Raw genomic sequence first — 18312 nt, forward strand, 5'->3', positions numbered from 1 at the left:
TGTGTCATTTTTATCTGGGTCCATTTACATTTGCAGCAATTTTCTAGAATCATGGTTGGTCAGAGTATTATTCAGAGTTCTTTTAGTTTTTCAAAAATTGTTTTTCTTGGCAATGTTGTTATAGTATAAATGTTTTTCTGGTTTGGCTCACTCACTGACATCAATTCCTACAGGTCTTCCCAGATTTGTCTACTATCCATTTCATCACTTCTGAAGGTGTAATAGTATTTCATCACATTTATTTATCTACCATCATTTGCTCATTCAGATCCCATTAGATGGTCAGCACCTTGGTTTGTCACACAAAAACAGCTGCTATAAATATTTTTGGAGAGATTGGGTTTTTTCTCTTTCTTTGATATCTTTTGGGTATAAACCTTAGTTTTATCACTAGGTTAAAGATTTTACAGTTTAGAGACTGTTTGGATCATGGATTATCAAATTGCTTTCTAAAACAGCTAGACCAATTCAGAGCTTGACTGTAGCTCCAGCTTTCATGTGCCTATTTTTAAGGATGGATATAACACATAAAAGTGGTGGTCAAGATTAAAAAGAAAAGGTCAATCTAAGGAGTTAGAGAGATTGTGAAGGCAATGTTAGATTGTCAGGCTTTCCCTAGCAATAATGTGTTGTTTCCAGAAGATGAATAGGGTAGATGAAGTACATGGCAAAATCTCCATATTGGGTGGGTTTGGATAGCCTAACAGTTTGTTAACATGTTTTTCCCACATTAGAACATGAGTTCCTTAAGAGTAGGAACCATATATTCTCAGTTCTTAGCATAGTGCCTGGCATATAGTAAACCTTGATAAATGCTGCAGAAAAAGTGGAGAAAACAGGACCAAGAAAACCTCTTATCCAATAATACATAATGTTCATAGAAAAAAAACAACAAAACCCAACTGACTGCAGTGAAATTATAATGATCATGCTTGATCCCAAAGAAAACATGGGGAAAAACATCTTTCCTACTTCTAAGTAGAGAAGGTAAACTATGGGTGGGCAATACTACATAAAACATCAGATTTTTTTCAATATGTTGCTTAGTTTTCCTGATCTTTTTCTTCTTTTTCCTCTTTTTAAAATTTGTTATAATAGTTGACAATAAGAGAAATAAATTTTGAGCAGGAAGAACCAGGTGAAATCTCACCTCCAATACACTCTGGACACATAAGGTAACCCCAAGCAAGTCACCAAACCCTTAAGAAAAAAGTCTTAAAAGATATTGACTTGCATTGGTAAAGGACTTAATATTTGAATGAAATCAAAAGTTCAGTTCTTATCCAAAAAGGATCACTCTATAAAAGAGACTAAGATGAAGGAGAAAATGGAAAATTTAAGTAATATCAAAATAAAATATATCAGCAAAAAAATTTTAATGTTAAATTGTCATCTCCCTTTAAGGTCTAGATGGTCTCTAAGATCCCTTCCTGTTACAAACAAATTTTGACCCTGGAATATGAGCTAAAGAGAAAAATGGATAAAGAAAAATTCAAATTATTCAAATACGATTAATACCAATAGTTAGTATTTATATAGGTTAACACTTTAAAAATATTGTCTTATTTGATAAACACAATCACCCAGGGAGGGAAGTGCTATTATTATCATCCTCATTTTACTGTTAAGTAAACAGAAGCAGAGAGAAATTAGGTGACTCTTCTTCTCCTCTTCCTTCCTCCCCCTTCTCACCCCCCAAGATTACACTGCTGGTAAGTGTCTGATTCTGGATTTGAACTCAAGACTAACTACAGGACTAGAGCCCTATTATCTATAGTGCATACTTGCCAATTCAACAAATATTTATTAAACCATACACTATAACCCAGCTTATCATCACATCAATAAGACTAAAATATTAATAACCATTAAGGCACTGCCACAAGGCAAAGTCTTTTGCCTGTTTTTTTTTTTTTTTGGGGGGGGGGGTTGTTTGTTTGTTTTTTTATTTTATTTTTGTATCCACAGTGCTCAACACAGTGCCTGGAACATAGGCACTTATGGACACTTAATGAATATCTATTGATTGATTGATGAATTTATTAAGATAGAGGAAATAATAGATTTCTATCAAGTGTTTTATTTCAAAGAGTCAGAATGTAATAATGAGATCAATGTCTCCCTCTTCTGGTCATTGGCTCTAGAGGTAATTATTCAACTTAAGGAGCCCTTAGCAGAACTTAAGTCTGCATCAAGACTGATGGATTCTGAACAGCCCCCAAGCTTTAACATTTTCCAGTTTTTTAGTTTGGGACAGCTTGCCCATTTTAGGCATCTGATCCCACTCCAGGCAAGTCCAATCCTCTCCCAAAGGCTTACCATTTTAGTGTTTAATTTAGTTTGAGCTCAATTCAAGCGGCAGTTTAAAATTCCCAAACTCAGTCCATTAATCTCCATTCCTCAGAATCAGAGACTACAAGGTTTGGATTAGTCATCAGAAGACTTTCTTAGGGGCCACAGGTCAGAGAAGCTCAATAGTTTCTTGGAATTCACAGCTGCTCAATTTATTTTTGTCTCCATTAACTCAAGAAACAGGCAGAAACACAAAACTGTTTTCAGATTTGTGTGTCCTTCTTCCATCTCAACATAAATGGCGGAATGAGCAGACAAAAACCATTTGTTCCAACGTCATAAAAACAGCTGAAGTGGGTGATGTGGAACACTTAAAACTTGGTCAGACTACAAAGAGACTAAAAGTCAATCATTTCATCCAGAGTTATTGCCACTCATCATGCCTTCTGTCTTGTCTATGGATTCTGGAAAGGGGCCAGATCGAAAACTTTGTGTAACTCCACCTTACTTTAATCCACTTTACATATGAGTCAAGGTATCACTCTATGTTGATGCTGGTTCCTCTTCAAAAACAAAGACAAGAAGAACCTTGACAGGCAATTGTAGCCAATCTCATTCTGAAAGTACAAGTCAAAAAAAAAAGTTTCTGTCTTCAAAAAACAAATTGTAAATGAGGAATGAATACAAAAGATAACATTTTGCTTCCCTTTTATTGCCTATAACTATCTGGGAAGCAAAGAAAATAAGTATGTCAGAAATGAGATATTTTGAGTTTAAAAGTTGAAAGCTAAAAAATCCTCTTAGCACATAACCCACTACACACTCACTAAAATAATACAGATTTGGTCTTTATATTTTGCCATCCTTCTGCAGCCCTTTCAATGCCTCAGTGGGCTGTAAAGAAAGTTCTTCAAATCACCTCATCAGGATTTGTTCATTTTTTATTTTTTCCAAGGAAAGAGGAAAATCAAATTGTTAGTCTTCAAAATGAAAAGGGAGAACTTTCCAGCAATGAAGAGGAAATTAGAGCAATAATTAGGAGTTATTTTGCCTACTTTATGCCAATAAATTTGATAACCTAAGTGAATTGGAGAAATACCTACAAAACTATACATTGCCCAGATTATCAGAAGAGGAAGTTAATTGCTTAAATAGTGCTATTTCAGAAAAAGAAATAGAACAAGCTATTAATTAGCTCCCTAAGAAAAATGTCCAGGACCAGATGAATTTACATGTGAATTCTATCAAACATTTAAAGAACAATTAACTCCAAAACTATGCAGACTATTTGAAAAAATAGGAAATGAAGGACTCCTATCAAATTTCTTTTAGGACACAGACATAGTACTGATACCTAAACCACGTAGGATGAAAACAGAGAAAGAAAACTATAGACCAATCTCTCTAATAAATATTGATGCTAATAAATATTAGCAAAGAGATTACAAAAAATCATCCCCAGGATAATACACCACAACCAAGTAGGATTTATACCAGAAATGCGGGGCTAATTCAATATTAGGAAAACTATTAGCATAATTGACTATATCAATATTCAAATTAACAAAAACTATATGAAAATCTCAATAGATGCAGAAAAAGCAGCTCCCATTCCTATTAAAAACACTAGAGAGTATAGGAATAAATGGACTTTTCCTTAAAATAGTCAGTAGCATCTATTAAAAACCATCAATAAACATCATATGTAATGGGAATAAACTGGAACCATTCTCAATAAGGTCGGGGTGAAATAAGGTTGCCCACAATCATTATTACTATTCAATATTGTATTAAAAATGTTAGTTTTGGCAATAAGAGATGAAAAAGAGATTAAAGAAATTAGAGTAGGTAATGAGGAAACCAAGCTATCCCTCTTTGCAAATGATAGGATGATATACAAAGAGAACCCCAGAGAATCAAATAAAAAGCTATTAGAAATAATCCACAATTTTAGCAAAGTTGTAGGATACAAAATAAATCCACAGAAATCATCAGCATTTTTATACATCACTAACAAAATCCAACAGCAAGAGATACAAAGAGAAATTCCATTTAAAATAACTGTCAATACTATAAAATATTTGGGCATCTATCTGCCAAGGAAAAGTCAGGAGATTTATGAGCAAAACTACAAAACATTTTCTCCACAAATAAAGTCAGATCTAAACAAGGAAAAATATCAAATGCTCTTGGATAGGTCTAGCGATTATAATAAAGATGACAATACCACCTAAACTAATCTATTTATTTAGTGCTGTACTAAACTCCCAAGAAACTATTTTACTTACCTAGAAAAAAATAACAACAACATTCATCTGGAAGAACAAAACCTCAAGAATTTCAAGGGAACTAATGAAAAAAAAAATCAAATGAAGGTGGCCTAACTGTAACATATCTAAAAGTATATTATAAAGCAATGGAGATCAAAACCATTCAATACTGGCTAAGAAATAGATAGTTGATCAGTGGAATAGGTTAGTTTCACAGGACAAAATAGTCAATAACTACAGCAATCTAGTGTTGGACAAACCCAAAGACCTCGGCTTTTGGGATAAGAATTCACTATTTGAGAGAAACTGTTGATAAAATTGGAAAGTAATATAGCAGAAACTAGGCATTGACCCACACTTAACAGTGCATACCAAGATAAGGTCAAAATGGGTTCATGATCTAGACATGTAATGAGATTATAAATAAATTAGAAGAACATAGTTTATCTCTCAGACCTGTGGGGGAGGAAGGAATTTGTGACCAAAGAAGAACTAGAGATCATTATTGAACACAAAATAGATAATTTTGATCTTATTAAGTTAAAAAGTTTTTGTACAAACAGAACTAATGCAGACAAGATTAGGAGGAAAGCAATAAACTGGGGAAACATTTTTATATTCAAAGATTCTGATAAAGTCCTCAGTTCCAAAATATATAGAGAATTGGCTCAAATTTGTAAGAAATCAAGTCATTCTCCAATTGATAAATGATCAAAGGATATGAACAGATAATTTTTAGGTGAAGAAATTGAAACTATTTCTAGTCATATGAAAAGATACTCCAAATCACTACTGATCAGAGAAATACAAATTAAGATAACTCTGAGATACCACTACACACCTCTCAGAATGGCTAAGATGACAGGAAAAGATAATGACAAATGTTGGAGGGGATGTGGGAAAAGTGGAACACCGATACACTGTTGGTGGAGTTGTGAACAAATCCAACCATTCTGGAGAGCAATTTGGAACTATGCTCAAAAACTTATCAAACTGTGCATACCCTTTGATCCAGCAGTGTTTCTACTGGGCTTATATCTCAAAGAAATCTTAAAGGAGAGACAGGGACCCACATGGGCAAAAATGTTTGTGGCAGGTCTTTGTGTAGTAGCCAGAAACTGGAAACTGAATGGATGACTATCAATTAGAGAATGGCTGAATACATTGTGGCATATGAATGTTATGAAATATTATTGTTCTGTAAGAAATGACCAGAAAGATGATTTCAGAAAGGCCTGGAGAGACTTACATAAAATGAAGCTAAGTGAAACGAGCAGAACCAGGAGATCATCATACAACAAGAAGACTATATGATGATCAATTCTGATGGACATGGGTCTCTTCAACAATGAATTGATTCAGACCAGTTCCAATTGTTCAGTAATGAAGAGAGCCATCTACACTCAGAGAGAGGACTGTGTGAACTGAGTGTGGACCACAACATAGCATTTTCACTCTTTATGTTTTTGTTTATTTGCATTTTTTTTTTCCTTCTCAGGTTCTTTTTTTCTTTATAGATCCAATTTTTCTTGTGCAGCAAGATAACTGTATGGATATGTATACATATGTTGGATTTAACATATTCTTTAATATATTTAACATGTATTAGGCTACCTGCCATCTAGGGAAGGGGGTGGGGGGAAAGAGGGGAAAATTTGGAACAGAAGGTTTTGCAAGGGTCAGTGTTGAAAAAATTACCCATGCATATGTTTTTTTTTAAATAGCTTTTTATTTACAAGTTATAGGCATGGGTAATTTTACAGCATTGACAATTGCCAAACCTTTTTAAATAGGGGGCCAGTTTACTGTCCCTCAGACTGTTGGAGGACTGGACTATAGTAAAAACAAAACCTTTGTTTTGTGGGCCTTTAAATAAAGAAAGTTTATAGCCCTGGGTGAGGAGGATAAACATCCTCAGGTGCCACATCTGGCCCACGGGCTGTAGTTTGAGGACCCCTGTAAATAGAAGGGTAAATAAGTGAACTCAATTATTACCCACTTTTAGTCTTTTCTGAGGTAGGTATGAAATTTCCTTATTCTGTCTTCTAAGTTTTTAATGCAGGAAAAATGTATTTTATATTTTTATAAGAATGATTGCCTAGGTGAGTAGGCAGCTCTGTCTTCCAATAATAAAAATCCCTTCCCACAATAAATTATTCCAACTTTAAGTAACCCGTTATTGTACACTGCAATGAAAACTGCTTTCCCAGATTGATATTTGAAACCTTCAGGTTTAGCAAATGTGTTTCTTTTTAACTTCTGAGATGAGGAATTATTATAACTCATAAGAGTTATAATCTAATTTCTCTCTGATTTTTTTCTTATTTTAGCACTTCCCTAAATTGCTATTTCACTTAATTTCTCCTATAATTAATAATCTCATAATTAATAAAACATTTCTTAAAATTTGAACTAAAGTTTCAATCAATTCCTAGTCATTTTAAAGATTCCTTTTAAGGAATAACTGCTCTGTGAATTTTATTGTTGCTGTATTCATTAAAGCTCTACCAAGATTGCCATTCCCCTAGAAGATCATTAAAATACTTTATGAAGACATGCAGATTATACTTTAGAAATGGAAGAAATCATTTATTCCTTTTTCACATGTTTGCTTTCCAGTTATTGAATTTTATTTTTCAGGTAATTTCTGGATTTATCTTTTATTCCAGCAAGGGTCTATACATCCTTTATTAGTGAATATTTAGCAAAATTTATACCCACTGTCCTTCAAAACTTGCTAAAATTAGTTTTGTCAGTGACTGATTTAATCCTAAGAAAATAAGTAATAATAACTTAGAGTACAAAGATGATTTTATAGAACTGATCATGACACCCTCCTGTTCAATAGATTCTAGCAACTCTTTATTACCTCTATCAGCAAGGAAGGAAATGTGCATTTATTAACACCTTCTATGTACCAAGCATTCTGCTCAGTACTTTTCAAATAACTCACATGGTCCTCATAAAACTCCAGGAAGGTAGATGCTATTATTAACTCCATTTTAAAACTAGGGAAACAGAGGCAGTTAACACATAAGTGACTTGGCTAAGGTCACAGAACTAATAAGTGTCTAAGATGGATTTAAATTCAGGCTTTCCCCTACTCTAGGGCCAGAATTCCCTTAGAGCTTGTATACTGCTCCAACCTGCTCTGCCATGGAATCCTTTCAGTCTTCAGCTCTTTCTTGTCATTTTTCTTATCCTCCTGTTCTCCTTCAATGTCCAGTACCTTTCTCTCCAAATTTTATTTATCTGGTGTGTATCTAGTCATTCATATATTTTTCACTCTTGTTAAAATGTAAAATCCTTAAGGAGGAACAAAGAGAGGAGGGAAAGGAAATGTGTTTTGGGCACATAGTAGGTGCTCAATAGGAGGGACAGGTAGGTGACAGCATAGTGTATAGAGTGCTAGGTCTGGAATCTGATTCATCTTCATGAGTTCAAATCTAGACTGAGGCATTTACTGGCCCTGGCTTACTCACTTAATTTTGTTTGCCTCAGTTTCCTCATCTATAGAATGAGCAGGAGAAGGAAATGGCAGATCACTCCACTATTTTTGCCAAGATCAAATAAGGTAATCTTTGTAATATATTTAGATCCCTCTACATTTCTATTATTAACAAATTAATTTTTGGATAAATCATTTTAGCATTTTTATTAGAATTTCATTTTGAAGTTTTAGTGGATATTCATTTGATATTGGTCCAGAGCTCTTTTTCTTTGCTTTATTCTTCCTCATCTTGAGTATTTGGATTCTAGTTGTGTCATAAAAGGAGTTTGATATTCTGCCTGCTTTCTCAGCTTTTGGAGGGGAAGAACTAAAGAGTAGGGATAGAAACTACATTTGCTGTTTCCTTGATATAAAGAATTCCCAGATGAGGAAACTCCTATCAAAAAGACCAGTCTCCTTATGTAAACCTGGGTTTGATTGAGTTTCCAAAAGTTTCTTAAACTGTGCCTCTCAGCCCTATAGAGGGTTTCATAAGTGAATATGGTGATCACAAAATTATAATTTACTGTCAGTTATTTGTATATTTACATAAAAATTTCTCCAGCAAAAAAGGGGTCAAGAGTAGGAGAAATTGAAGGAGTCCTGGACGATAGTCCTGAGAGGGGGAATGACTTCCAAGAAATCTAAGAGTAGATGCTTTGAAGATGACACAGAGGGTCTGAGAAGACCAGTGAAATAGAAAGTCGTTAGGGTTGAGGTTGAGAGGCAAGAAAAGGAACATGGTATTAATTATTATTTTAAAATTTGGTAAATAAGAGCGCAGTTTACACAGTGACACCAAATATTGTAAAATGATCAGATATGAATAACTGCAATTCTCAGCAATGCAATGATCCAAGGATTCCAAAGGACTTATGATGAAAAATAGAACTGATGGAATCTTCAGCATACATATATACACATACATATACACATACACACATATTTTGTTTTCTTTATTTTTTTCTTGGGGATGGATTTCTTTTTTAGTCTGTTTTCTTTCACAACATTACTCAGAAATACCTTTTATATGTCTGCACACGTATAAACGCTAGCAAATCAATTTTTCAATAAGGGCAAAGGGAGGGCAGGAAAGGGAAACTTTGGAATTCAAAAAAAATTAAAGATGAATGGAAAAATAGTTTTTATCTGTAATTGAAAAAGAGATTTTAAAATATAGAACTTGGTAGAATTCTCCTTTAAGTTCAGCAGGACAAATTTCTTCCCCAAAACTTCCCTTTCAGTTCCTACTTTGTAGGGAGTTCAATAATTCCTCCTCTCTCGAGGTTGTATTCTATAATTTGGAATATTTCATATTTTTATAGTATTGTAAATAATCCTTCATGTCTAGCCAATTCTTGCTTTTATTGCTATAGAATTGTACATTGAAGCTTTTACTTTAGTTTCCGTTTTCAGGAGATCTATAGTCCTCTGGCTTGTGGAGGGTATAGTAGCATATAAGGCAAAATCGGAATCACGTGCCCAGGAAGGTTTTAGTGAGGGCAGTGACTTTTAATTTGGGGGAAGGTATGACATTTGGGGTTAAGTGGCTTGATCAGGGGCACAAAGGCAGTAAGTATGAACTATCTGAGGTCGAATCTGAATTCAGGTCCTCCTGCCTTCAGGGCTGGTGCTCTATCCACTACATTTACTTTTCAAAAAGGAACAGGGTGGGGAGTTTGGGGACTAAAACCGTCCTTCCTCTCCCCCCTCGGTCTTCCAGAGTCGATACCAGACACTTCCTCTCTGCTGAGTCTGCCCAGACCTTCTGTTTCATTTACTTTTTCAATCGATGTCATCCCTGTGTCAGAACTTTCGTGCCTGTTCACGCAAAAGGATGGAGATTTCTCACCAACTGGTTGGATGAGTCACACTCCCTTGCCTATTTCTTTCCCGCCTTTCTCCCTCTCGGCACTTTTATCGGAGCAGACCAGGCTGTGCGTGTCCCTTCCAGAGCCTCAGGAGCTGACTCCGAGCAAGTACACGTTGGACGCCCCCGAATTCAGTTCTCTTCTGAGCGGAGACGCGGCGGAGCAAGCTTCAGGTGAGCTGTCCATCCATAGTAACTATAGTTAAGAGTTAAGCTCCAGGCACGGTGCGCAGCGCGGGTGATGAGCCGGCCTTCGCTGCCAGCCTTCCCTTGGAGGCCGAGTGCCTCGTTGTGGGGGAGCCCAAGGAGACGCTCCCGAGAGCCTTCCCGGCTCGGGGATTGCCCACGTAGCCCAGCGCTCCGGACCCTTTCCGTGGGACTGGGGAGGCGGCGGGGAGAGGAGCGAGATCCCGGGCAGCTGCTACGGGCCATATGCTCCAGGTGAGGAGGCTGGGAGGGACCTCGGAGCTCACCTGCGACCAGAACCAGCCGCGGGCTTCCTTTCCCCCTGCCCTTGGGGCAAGGATTCTTCACCTTTTAGAGCGATCAAGTCCCCTTTGTGAGCGTTCTGGTGAAATTTAGGGCCTCTTTCTCAGAATCGTGTGCACAATATAAAATACGTCGCATTACTGAATGAAACAATCCTATTGAAAGTTTTACGCGCACACATATGAATTGCAATATGTCTATGTGTATATATGAAAAACTACATTTCCATGTTAATCATCCTGGGAAAGAAAACAAACAAGAAAAATATAGGAAAGAAATGATGCGCTTTGGTCTGTATTTAGATCCATCGGGTTTTTTCTCTGGGGATGGCGATTTTTATACGTCCTTCAGAATTATTTTGGATCCTTGTTTGGCTGAGAATCGCTAAGCCATTTACAGTCGATCATCATCCGATATTGCTATTGCTGTATCCAGTGTTCTCTTGGTTCTGCTCATTTCACTTGGCCACACTTTGTGCGCATCTTTCCAGGTTGATCTGAGAGCATCCTGCTTGTCATGGCTTATGTATTCCATCACAAGTTGTTCAGTCATTGCCCATGGCCATGCTCTCAATTTGTAGTTCTTTGCCACCACTAAAAGAGCTGCTAGAAATATTTTTGCGCATATAAGTCCTTTTGATTTTTTTTTCTTTTGGGGATACAGACCTAGCGACGGTATTGCTTGGTCAGAGTCTATGCAGGGTTTTATAGCCCCTTGGGCACATCTCCAGCCTGGTTTACAGAAGGGTGAAATCAGTCTACCACCATCAGTAACAGAGCATCAGTATCTCCATTTTCCCTTATCCCTTCCAAAATTTGTCACGGAGAAAAATGATTTTTCTCATATCATGCTAATAATCAATTTTATATACCAAACCCCAAGAGAATTTTTTTTCTTCTTACTTCCTTGTGAAGAACTGGGATTACTAAGAGACATTCTCCTCAGTATTGAGTGGGACCACACCCAACTGGAAGAACTTGATTCTGATAAAAGAGTGAAGAGAATGTAATCGAAGTAAAGTCGGGCCATAGTTCCATTCCAATAGACTGGGTAGAAAAGGGATTTTTGGGTATACATTGCTGGAGACAAATTGAACTGAGTGCTCACAAGATTTGAATCTTGTCTCCTAAGCCCACCTCCAATTATAATTTGTCTTCACTCATTAATTGTTAGCCAGTCAGAATTGATTTCTATCCATCAGGGACCAGATCTTTTCAAACATTCAGTATGCTCCAGGGAGGTCTCTGGCTTCTTTAGAGAACCATCGAGCTCAATTTATTACTTATTTGCTAGACATCACTAAGAAGTTGATTATTAATTATGATCCATCTTACTTTTCTGTCATATAAGCTCATCTGAGAAGTATGGGATGGTAGCTTGAAGCTGCTATAATTTGAATTTTCTAATCAATAATTATTCAGAGCATTTTTTCACATTACTATAGATAATTTTAATTGCTTTAAAAACTGCTGTGATAGGTATGTATGTTTGTCACTATATATGCACATATATATGTATGTGTGTTTGTATATATACACACATATGGGTATTTATACATACCTATATGTATATATATATATATATGTATATATATATATACAAATATACATGTATGTAATTCTGAAACATAGTTACAGAACCCAGGATCCTCTTGTTGTGGAGTAGCCTAAGGAGATGATCGCCCAAATGTGCAATGTCCCTTCCTGAGGAGCAGGAGAAGCAAGAACAAGGAGTGGATAGGATGACTTCTAATGTTTCTTCCAGCTTTCCAGATATGACCCTACGACCTCTGGCCAATCCCAGAACCAGAAACTTGCCTAGACGATTCCCCACCAATTAGGGGTGGCATTTGAAGAAAGCTTTGGTTTGGTGCTCACTCCAGTCCTCACCTGGGCATGTGTTTGGGAAGGAGAAACTGCCTAACAAGGCATAGTCACTATGTTATTATGATAAGAGAACTCTTTTTTGATAGGCTTGCAGAGAGAAATGAATCGAGGCCAAATTATCCAAAGGATGCCTTTACAACTTAATTTTTTCAGGACCTAGAATTTAGAGCTGGAAAATAAGCCATGTTATCCAACAAGGTTGTTTTACAATTAAAATCAGGCCCAGAGATGGACACTCATTTGACAAAGATCACATAGCTCATAAGCATCAGATCTCAAATTCAAACAATTCATACCCAAGGTTTAAGACTCTTCCCCACATACCCAGCTTCCTTTCTTTTTTTTTTTTCCTTCAGCTTCTATGGTTCATGCCTAGCAGCTACTCTCTAATATCTGTTAATCAGTTGATAAAGACACTTTCTTTATGTTCTTGTGAAAGAGACCCTATTTTTTACCATCTGTTTTGTTATTAATACAGCCTTGAATTGAAAAGAAAGTCATTTTTTGTGTAACATATGATCAACATGGACTATTCTCTCTATGTCCTGAGTACACCCCTCACTATTGTCCTACCTTCAAGCTTCCATTCAAAGTCATTGCACAGGTTGTCCTGAACCTGCTGAATCCCCCACCATTCAACCTTCAAATTCCCCCTTCCCTTATAGGCTATTCCTTGCCATAGAGGTAAATGACCTCTCTCCCCAGATCTCCCAGAGACTTTGACTTATAGCTCACTGACAGCCTTGTCATCATTTAAATTAGAGTTACCAGATGTGTTTCAGAACCCTTCACTTCTAGATCATCCTGCATAAGGCCTGGGGCTGGATTTTGCTGATTTTTTTCTGTCTGTTTCAGGTCACATAGTGGACACTTAACAAATGTAAATTTTATATAACTCAATAAGAGACTATTTGGAGTCAGAAAGAGCTAGCTTCAAATTGGGAAGACCTGGGCTCAAGGGCTGCCTCTAAGCATATGTCTATACTGGTAGACCAGGCGTTGACTCTCTCTGTGCCCCAATTGTTTAAAATACAAATTGAAGCTGATTTGCTTTTTGGATGGAGTTTCCTCATTGTGAGATCTAATATGAAGTTCCTTGCTTTATTTATGTACCTTTATGATTTTTTCCATTAGCATTTCCTGCTATGAACCCAAATATATTTAATACAAAGCAAACAAAACAGGGCTATGGCTATCAATATCATGATCTCAGTTTCATATCATTATTATTTCCATAACTTACATTTTTAGCACTCTCTACATTTTGCAAAGTCAGTTGTCCTCACGATGACCCTTTGAGGCAAAGGATTCTTGTATTATTATTGCCATTTGAAGAGAAGTTGAAAAATCTAAGGGAAGTGAGGGGCCAAGAGAGCCTCCCAAAGTCACCTAGCTAATAAGTGTCGACGCAGGATAGTAATAACGATGATAGGAAGAAAATGAAGAGCTAGCATTTATATTGGGACTTTAAGCTTTACAAAGCATTTTATAAATATCTCATTTTAACCTTACAACAACCATGAAAGATAAATGCTATCATTATCCTCATTTCCAGATGAATTAATGAAATATGTTTATTTTTTAGCTTATCCCTGGGACACAAACAATTCATACCCAAGTTCTAAGGGATTCTAGTAGGAAGAGATAATATATCTGGGCAGTGTTAGGTCCAATTCTAAGTGAAAGGCCCCTTATATTTTCTTTAATGTAATTAATGTAATCTAAGAATATAAATATGTTTTCTTTAATTTCTGTAATATAATGATTAATATACATTAATCAAAGTACAGTTACCTAAGCGCTCTATCCACTGGGCTTCTTCACTGTTTCTATGCAAGGGTGCTGCCTATCTAATTCCCTCTCTCTTTTTTGGCTTTTAAAAGGTAAAACAGGAGCATCCTCTTACCCAGATTCCTGGAAAGGAGCGGCCTAGGAACAACACGTTACTGCCAAGTGCCATGGCACCTGGCGCAGATGACATGCAAGTTGAATTTCACATTAAGATGAGCCAAAAGAATAAACCATCACACTATAATGGTCGGGTACTTGGGAATCTCAATGACAGTGTGTATAAAACTCTGAAAAACATTAATTCTGTTGAGAATGAACTGAGGAAACGACCAAAAGAGGAAATGAGAGTGTCTATAGATGGAATTGGGGAAGATAGAGCTTCTGATATATATGTGAACTTAGGGATGCCCCTGAAATGTCTGCCAAGGAATTCTCATCTCCAAATTACGTTTTTCAAAAGCAACGAGGATCAGGACGATTTACAAAAATACAACAAAACTATTGATCAAGAATCCTTTACATTCTATATTTCTGTGATGGGGATGGAGAAAAAAAAAATCGTGAGACCCAAATATGGTGTCCAACAAAATGACTATCTTTTGGTCTTTGGCACTGCAGGAGACACTATATATGATGTCCTGTGCAAGGATGACAGATTTCTTCCCTGGGTGACAGATGACAATTGGACATTAGTCAAAGGTGGAACCAACTATATGAAAACTTACCCCGTGGAAAGAATAGCAAACCAAAAATTCGTAGTGTGTGTTCCTAAAAATAAAAAACCAATAGCACGTGATAATGGAAGTGGGGAGGAGAAGAAGGAAGCCAGGAAACTAACTCCTGCAGGATCTAAGCCAGAGCGAGGCCAGTCCTATATTTTTAAAAAATGCATCTTTTGGGGAGGGGTATTTTTTGTATTTTGGTATTTTGGTATTTTTCTTAATATCTTTTTATTTACGAGTTATATGCATGGGTAATTTTATAGCATTGACAATTGTCAAAACTTTTGTTCCAATTTTTGCCCTCCTTCCCCTCACTCTCTCCCCTAGATGGCAGGATGACCAATACATGTTAAATATATTCAAGTATAAATTAAATACAAAATAAGTATACATGTCCAAACCGTTATTTTGCTGTACAAAAAGAATCGGACTCTGAAATATTGTACAGTTAGCCTGTGAAGGAAATCCAAAATGCAGGCGGGCAAAAATAGAGGGTTTGGAATTCAATGTAATGGTTCTTAGTCATCTCCCAGAGTTCTTTCACTGGGTGTAGCTGGTTCAGTTCATTACTGTTTCATTGGAACTGATTTAGTTCATCTCATTGCTGAAGATGGCCAGGTCCATCAGAAGTGATCATTATATAGTATTGTTGTGCAAGTATATAATGATCTTCTGGTTCTGCTCATTTCACTCAGCATCAGTTCGTGTCTCTCCAGGCCTTTCTGAAATCATCCTGTTGGTCATTTCTTACCAAACAATAATATTCCATAACATTCATATACCACAATTTATTTAGCCATTCTCCAATTGATGGGCATCCACTCAGTTTCCAGTTTCTTGTCACTACAAACAGGGCTGCCACAAACATTTTTGCACATGTGGGTCCTTTCCCTCCTTTAAGACCTCTTTGGGATATAAGCCCAGTAGTGACACTGCTGGATCAAAAGGTATGCACAGTTAGATAACTTTTTGAGCATAGTTCCAAATTGCTCTCCTGAATGGCTGCATGTGTTCACAATTCCACCAATAATGTATTAGTGTCCCTGTTGTCATACATGCCCTCCAACATTCTACATTATCCTTCCCTGTCATTCTAGCCAGTCTGACAGGTGTGTAGTGGTATCTCAGAGTTGTCTTAATTTGCATTTCTCTGATTAATAATGACTTGGAGCATCTTTTCATATGGCTAGAAATAGTTTCAATTTCTTCGTCTGAGAATCATCTGTTCATATCCTTTGACCATTTATCAATTGGAGAATGGCTTGATTTCTTATAAATTAGAGTCAATTCTCTATATATTTTGGAAATGAGGCCTTATCAAAACCTAAAAGAATCCACCTTAAAAACATATACCTTTTTCACAAGGGAAAATAACTAGATTAGTCATTTCTTTCAGACAGAGGAAGAAAAGGTTAGGGAACAAGACATTGAGTTATTTAATCTACATCAAGAAAAATTTGGTAAAGTAACCATGCCATGACATCCAAAAACTTTAAGACACTTGCTACTTTACTTGACTCCATTGAGTATATATATGTGAACTACAATGGACAAAGTGTCTCTGGTACTTGCTTTGTTTTTTGGGACAGATATAGTCTTACTTGTCGACATGTATTATTAGATTTGATACTAACACAGTGGAAGAACAAAAATGGGCTCAGGCAATTAGTGAAAATTCATTTGTGACTTTCACTGATGAAAAGCCTTCCAAGTTCCCCAAAAGATATGCTACTGAGTCCTGGTTTGAAGTCTCAAGTATTCCTCTTGACTACGCAGTCTTACAATTGAAGGGAAATGAAATTCCTAAAAGTTTATTTAAGCAGAAGCAGAACACTGAAACGCCCCGTGATGGCACAGTTTTTATTATTGGACACCCAGAAGGATGGCTGAAGAAAATTGACATCTGTATGATGATCCCTCTGGCAGAAAGGGAAAATGCATGCCAGACAGTTCTCCAGGATAGGAAGAAGTCAGAATGTAATCCTACAAACTGTCCTGAAAATAAAACAAACTGTGTCCACATGTTCAGCCCCAAGAGTTTCAGAGAACACAAAGTGATGGATTCTGAAGATTCCTTGACCTACCATACCAGCTTCTTCTTTGGGTCCTCTGGCTCCCCAGTACTGGATGCATCTGGTCGCCTGGTTGCCTTACATGCTGCTGGCTTCTCATATACATATCATCAACAGCAACAGAGCATCATTGAGTTTGGCTATTCTATCAATTCCATTCATGAAGATATGGTGCACAATCATGGAAGTTGGTATAATTTATTATTTCCATACCAACAGGATGTAGAAATGGAGAGCTGTGATGATGCTCCACAAGGTTTTTGCCTTCAAGGAAGACGCCTCTGATGCTTTCTGCAATCTGAGGGAGAAGACAGTGGTTTCCCAAGACTTAAACCAGGGTCTGTGCCCTGGTACTGATTAGAGTTCTTTCATACATTCCCATTCTCATGGACACATAAGTTCTCATGGAAGATTGACAACTGACATTTACATAGCACCTTAAGGGTTGCATAACCCCTTCTAGAAATTATCTTCCCTGAGCCTCACAACACTATGATGTGGGTATCTAAAACCTGAGGCTGGAAGAAATACTAAACGGTTATAGGCTGATTGGGGTCAGAGACTGGGGTCCAAATGCCAGTTTTCTTGACTTCAAGTCAAATACCTCTCCACACCTCACGCCGCTTCTCCATTTCTGAAATAGCAAGTGAAGAAAATGACCAACAATCCTCCTCCGTGTTCCTCTGGCATCTGGTGACAGCAAAAACTGAAGAAAACTGACAGCCCATTGGATGGACTTGCTCTGGGGCTCTAAAGAATAATAGAGTCTAGATGTGGAAGGGATGAGTAGGTGTGACTGGCTTATGGTCTAGATCATTGGAGGAAAGTCCCCGTCTCATCAATTTCATAACTCTCCTGAAGACCTAAATGATTGAAATATATCTGGGATACTACTGTACCTTGTGGGCTTTCTCCTGTTCTTAATTTTTTCCCAGTTCAATTATTTTTCCAATTATAAGTATTCTCAATAATTTTTTTTTACTACTTTTAGCCTGGAAGTAGTATTTGTCAAAAGATTATGAAACAATAAAAACAATACAATACAATAGCCATTTATTGAGTGCTTTTTTCATACATGTAAGAAATCATGTGTAGACTCTGCGGTACCACCTCACACCTCTAAGATTGGCTAAGATGACAGGAAACGAAAATGATGAATGTTGGAGAGGATGTGGGGAAACTGGGACACTGATACATTGTTGGTGGAACTGTAAACGGACCCAACCAGTCTGAAGAGCAATTGGGAACTATGTTCAAAGGGCTATGAAGCTGAGATCCAGCAGTCTTACTACTGGGTCTGTCTCAAAAAGAGCTTTAAAAATGGGAAAGGGCCCACATAAATTTATAGCAGCTCTTTTAGTAGTGGCAAGGAACTGAAAATTGAGTGGATGCTGTTAGGATTCTCACAAAGTGATGTCAGTTGTCTAATT

General features: G+C 36.9%; 1 protein-coding gene across 1 annotated transcript; it reads left to right on the forward strand.

Annotated features, from left to right (window-relative positions):
- The first annotated feature begins 9915 nt into the window (after window positions 1-9915).
- LOC127541635 (serine protease FAM111A-like) lies at window positions 9916-17928 on the forward strand. Its single transcript, XM_051966855.1, has 4 exons — window positions 9916-10096; window positions 10199-10363; window positions 11075-11085; window positions 16406-17928. Exons 1-4 carry the CDS (start codon window positions 9916-9918, stop codon window positions 17165-17167), a joined length of 1119 nt encoding a protein of 372 aa, XP_051822815.1. The 3' UTR covers window positions 17168-17928.
- The last annotated feature ends 384 nt before the right edge of the window (window positions 17929-18312 follow it).

Source organism: Antechinus flavipes, chromosome 6 (genome assembly GCF_016432865.1).
Source record: "Antechinus flavipes isolate AdamAnt ecotype Samford, QLD, Australia chromosome 6, AdamAnt_v2, whole genome shotgun sequence".
Lineage (NCBI taxonomy): Eukaryota > Metazoa > Chordata > Mammalia > Dasyuromorphia > Dasyuridae > Antechinus > Antechinus flavipes.

Bases quoted from the DNA above. Each gene is read 5' to 3' on its own strand.
- LOC127541635 (XM_051966855.1), top strand. From the start codon at position 9,916: ATGAGTCACACTCCCTTGCCTATTTCTTTCCCGCCTTTCTCCCTCTCG. The intron at 10,097-10,198 runs GTGAGCTGTCCA...CTTCCCTTGGAG, and splicing joins CGCGGCGGAGCAAGCTTCAG to GCCGAGTGCCTCGTTGTGGG.